Source organism: Rhinopithecus bieti, unplaced genomic scaffold, assembly GCF_001698545.2.
Source record: "Rhinopithecus bieti isolate Rb0 unplaced genomic scaffold, ASM169854v2 scaffold_60420, whole genome shotgun sequence".
In the NCBI taxonomy this organism is placed as follows: domain Eukaryota; kingdom Metazoa; phylum Chordata; class Mammalia; order Primates; family Cercopithecidae; genus Rhinopithecus; species Rhinopithecus bieti.
Window position 1 is genome coordinate 33,749 of NW_016822950.1, and position 5,253 is coordinate 39,001.

The following is a 5,253-nucleotide window of genomic DNA, read 5'->3' on the forward strand; positions in this document are numbered from 1 at the left end:
GAGCTTGCAGTGAGCCGAGATTGCACCACTGCACTCTAGCCTGGGAGACAGAGCAAGACTCCATCTCAAAAAAAAACAACAACAACAACAACAAAAAAAAAAACTACTACGATTTATTCTATAACAAACTACAAATGAACTTGTAATACTATAAAACCAAGTAACAATCACCCTGTTTAAGAGGCCCCGTACTACTAAAACTTTTTTGAATACTAATGCAGTGAGCAGTATAAAATAGTAATAAAATGCTCTAAGTTTCTTTTTATATTTTTTGAGACAGAGTTTCGCTCTTGTTGCCAGGCTGGAGTGCAATGGCATGATCTCTGCTCGCCGCAAGCTCCACCCCCCGGGTTCACGCCATTCTCCTGCCTCAGCCTCCCAAGTAGCTGGGACTACAGGCACACACCACCACGCACAGCTAATTTTTACAACCATTAAGGGAGACTGGAGCATAAGACAAATGTATGTTAGTACAGACAGGGTTTCACCATATTGGCTAGGATGATCTCGATCTTCTGACCTCGTGATCCGCCCGCCTTGGCCCCCCAAAGTGGCTTACAGGTGTGAGCCACTGTGTCCGGCCACTGGCGAACTCTTAATAAGATCATTTAGAAAACACTAAGCTACAAGGTGAGCAAATACAGCAGGAAGACTCTCCAACAGAAGACTGCGGAAGAGAGCACACATGTGTCAGTTAGGGAAACCCAAGAAACTGAAGAATCAGTGAAACGATCAGGAAAGCTGACATGAGGATGGCCAAAAACTAACTGCGGAGAAAGTCAGAAATTTACATGCTATATTTACATAATACACAACTTGACAATTTTAGACAAAACCGGAAAGTAGACCAGAAAGAAGAACAGAGCAAAGCTGTGTGTAGTACTAGAAACAACAGGGCAATGTATCGGCTAAAAAAAACACACACACACAAAAAGAGCCAGAACTCCAAGGAGGTGCTGGCTAATGGGGTTAAATAAAGCAAAGAGCTCAAAGGGGATAAGAAATGAGGCCCCTAACATTGGCAGTTAAGTGGGCACTGGTAACTTTTGCAAGAACAGTTTTTTAGTGGAGTTGTGGTAGAAGCAGCATGATTACAAACTGACCAGAAACGAGGAGACAAGGAATTAGAGGCAGTGGAGTGTAGATTATGCTTTGAAAGAGCTTGGAGAGGGGAAGGAAAAGGGAAGGAAAGACCTACGAAAAAGAAAACAGTTTGTTTTCCCCCATCAGATGCATGAGTCTGGAGAAGGTGGAAAGAAGAGAGCTCGTGAGGAATAGGGAAAAGATACAAGATAGAGAGGAGATGATAGACCAAGCAAAGCAACAGGAGAGTCAAAAGCATATGAACCATTGGGGAGAAATGCCATATGTGAAGCTAAAGACATTTCAAGGCAAAGAAAGCTGACATTTACACAAGATAGGTGTCTGTCTTCTTTGTAAAGAAGGGTCATCTGCTCAAAGTAAAAAGTGGTGACACTGGAAGCAGACAGAATCTTTTTAAAAAAGTGAGAATACTGCTTTGAAGAATATCATGGGGCCAGAGGCACCTTAAATCCAATTATGTCCCAAAGAATTCATCTTCTTCCCCTTCAAACTACCAATCACCTCAATTTCTCTACTCCTACTAAAGGCAGCGCCAATCCCCGGTCACCAACACACAAAATTTCCATCACTTGGGGTCTTCCTTCTCTTAGTCCTTATATCTAATCAGCTGGTGAATCATGAAGATCCTACATCTGCATATCCAGTCCATTTCATTTGTCAACACCTTACTCATCACAGGTTACCATGGGACACAGATAAATGTATTAAGATTTATAGCACATCCTGTGATAGAGTGTATATAGTGTAATTAATATTATGATAGTTGTGGAAGCCTGCCCAGAGGAGATACAAGGATTAAACTGAGTTTTGGAAGACCAAAATGCTAGAAAGGAGAGGGGCAGGAATGAAAAGATGCATCAGGATCAACAAAGAGCAGTGAGTCACCATGGCCCTTTCAGAAAACTAGGTATTTCAGTGAGAGATGAACCTAGACCACTGTTGATAAGAATCTTCTCATCTTACAAAAGAGGTAAGTGAAGTGTAGAGAGGCAAATTCACTTTCCCTTCTTTGCTATGCTACTGTTATCAGGAGCATGGCTGTATAACATGTATAAACATTTTTCATATATCCAGCAAAAATAAGTAATATTTTCCAGTATCCTCAGAGAAGAAGGTAAAATGAATCAAGCTTCCAGATAGCTAACATTTCCCCCGTAAGTATTTTCAGTCATTTCAGTTGGAAATCTTTCTAAAATGTATTCTAGTTTTCCCTTTCTTAAACAAATTATACCAAACAGAATGGCACTGGGAGATCTCTGTTCTAATCCCAGTTCTAACACTTACTAATTGTGCGATTCTGAGCAAGTCACTTCTAACTTCTTGAGTTTTAGCTGCTGCTTCTTTTAATTGGGAAAATATCTTTGCCCTCCCTATTTCATAGGAGTTGTTATGACAATTAAATATGTGAAAGTACTTTGTAATGGGTAAAATACTATACAAGTGTAGGTATTACTAGAATTTATGAATAAGTTAATGACCCAGGTATCCTTAAGAACATGAATTATTATATGATTCTACACCAGTGACATGCTTGGGGTGTACTAACAGGCTCTTAGCCCTTATACTAATTAGCCACAAACAAATTTTAAAAAATGTCTGTTTTCAGTTTTTCCCTCTCCTCCCTTGCTAGCAGCTATTAGTATACTTTTAACCAAAATGCATCCCTTCTAATTTGCTGCTTCTCACACACTATTGGATTGGAAGCTTATTATAATTGTGCATACATTTTAGATGATTCAGAGGTCAGAGGCTCTCCTATAAATAAACCAATGAACTTCTGTGCACAGACTATGGAAATCTAGTTCTGCCATTTAGGGATCTGTCTTCTTTCATCTTAGATGTCTTCCAGAGAATTGAAGCTGCTGGATAAGTGAGTTTCACATGTGAACTGCTACCATATAAAAAACCTCATCATAATTTATCCCAATGTGACCAACTAATAAAGCAATCCCTGACAGCTCTGGCTACAGAGATCAGTCACATTCAGTAACTCTTCAGAGAATATAAATACAAGCATTTTAAAGGAGTCTTCATTTTGGAAAACCAGCATTGTTTAACAGGTAAATATCAGAAACAAACACTCTGCTACCTTTAAGTGATTTGTGCATCCTAGGACAAATGAAGACCACTGTTCTCAGGTATAATTAGAAGTTAATCCTGACTTACCACACAAGCCTGATGCAAGTAGTGACAAATAATAATGAACAATTTTAAAAAATACAAAGTCCCACAGCAAAGAAAAATTTTTAACCATGTATCCTTTTTGTACCAAAAGCTGAATGGTCACAGCATAAGCAGTAAATAAGATAGGTAAAATCAATCTTTTCTTTCTTAAACAGTTGTGCATAGCACATCATTTTAAGAAAGACCTCCATTTCAAAGTATTTTCCCCAATCTAAATCACTTCAGATACTTACTTTTATACTTACCAGGCTGTGACGGCTCATAATCGTTGTACTATTCCTCCGAGTTCTAAGTGTGTAAGGTTGAAAACCTGTGAAAGGTCACTGAAAAAAACAAAACAAACAAAAAACCAAAATTAGTAATTTTTCTAATGGAAGATCTCTTTCAAATATATTAACATCAGTTCTCTAGTTAACAACGAAATCTTCCATGGCTCCTCATTTCATACAGAGAATGAACTCCTCACCGTCCTCTCTGCAGAGCTTCCCAAGTGGTGTGCTATGGATTACAGGTTTGCAGAGATACTGATCTCAGTGGTCGGGGGCAGCTGGGAGAAGTGGTGCAGGCGGAGCTCCAGACTGGTTGACTCTAGCTGCTTCTGGTCAGAGCTACGCCCCCAAACCGGTTACCACCAGACCTGAGCAGCCTCATCTGTTTACCCCAGAGAACCAATGAGTACTGTTTTCTGTGTTTGCCATGATGCGAAAAGGGGCGAGGAGCATTGTTCTACAATACGAGGTGGATCAAGACATCTCCCCCTTCACCCTAAACATGTGTTCTACCTTTGAACTCTGCTGTTGGATGGAATAAACATAGCAGAGATTGTTGCCCCTTCTGCCTCAAATGCTCTCCCTCCTGCCACCATCTATTAAAATCCTTCCTCTCCTTCTACATCCATCTTGAATGCCATACCCTTCAGTGAAGGCATGGCACAAACCTCTCTTCAATCCACAAACGGAATGCAATCACTCTCTCCTTTGAACCCAAAGAGTACACTGGGAGATGAGATGCTTCTTGAGACACCTACTTTGTCTCTTAATAGAGATGTGGATGTGTCTTAAACCCACTGGTAGAGAGGTGTTTTATTCATGTTTTATAATATCCCTGCAGTGCCTAGCAGAGGACGACGCCACGATAAGGATGAGAATTCCAGAAGGATTTTTCAGAAATGAACTGCACTGGGCTTTCAGGGCCCACTGAGATCACCTAATTCAGCTCTCTCAATTTTCAAATGAGAAAACAGACTCAGAAAGGTTAAATGACTCATTCGTGATCATAGCTAGTTAGTGAAAACTGGGACCAGGCCTGGTCTCCTCGCCCCTTCTTGTGTCACATCATGCTATGTTACTTAAATCATGATTCAAAAAACAGTATGTTTTTGCTACAATAGTCTAAATGCAGGTCAATAGAATTGCTGAAGTCCCTAGCAATTGCTTGCTTACGAGATTTCAAAAGACAATCAGAAAAAGACCAGTTTATTGTTATAGTAACCAAAATAAATTCAGGGCCAAGGACAGCAACAGGAAAGCAAAAAGTCACTCCTACATTCCCTCAGTTTCAAAATTATATTTAATAAATGAAAAAGTCAAACTGTTTTTTCCCCAAAATATGGATGTTATAATCAGTTCAACAGCAAGGATTATCTCTTTCTTTGCCTTCACTGTGCTTGATTAATATGTTTTTGGCTAATTGTACTCTCATCTCCTTTTTTGGACTAATGCCATTTCTACAGGGTCTCGCAAATTGGCTCTCTACCTAAGACGAATTGTCTCCTTATAAAAGTGAAATACAATAGGCTCAGGAGGTGAACCAACCTAACCTTCACTATTACAAGATGCTACCTTAAAATAGACCCTCCATGACTTATTCACATGAAAACACAAGACCCTACCACTGAAATTGAAGAGTCGATTCTCTCCATCGTTTTCTAAAACCTGCCTTTTCACTGACCCTCAGCTACAGACT

General features: G+C 39.8%; 1 protein-coding gene across 1 annotated transcript in view; it reads right to left on the reverse strand.

Annotated features, from left to right (window-relative positions):
- The window catches only part of PABIR2 (PABIR family member 2), a 23,132-nt gene extending 19,542 nt beyond the window's left edge, over positions 1-3,590 (reverse strand). Inside the window, 1 exon segment of the mRNA XM_017861155.1 lies at positions 3,534-3,590. Within this exon segment, the coding sequence (XP_017716644.1) occupies positions 3,534-3,551 (18 nt within the window). The 5' untranslated portion in view covers positions 3,552-3,590.
- Between the last annotated feature and the right edge of the window lie 1,663 nt (positions 3,591-5,253).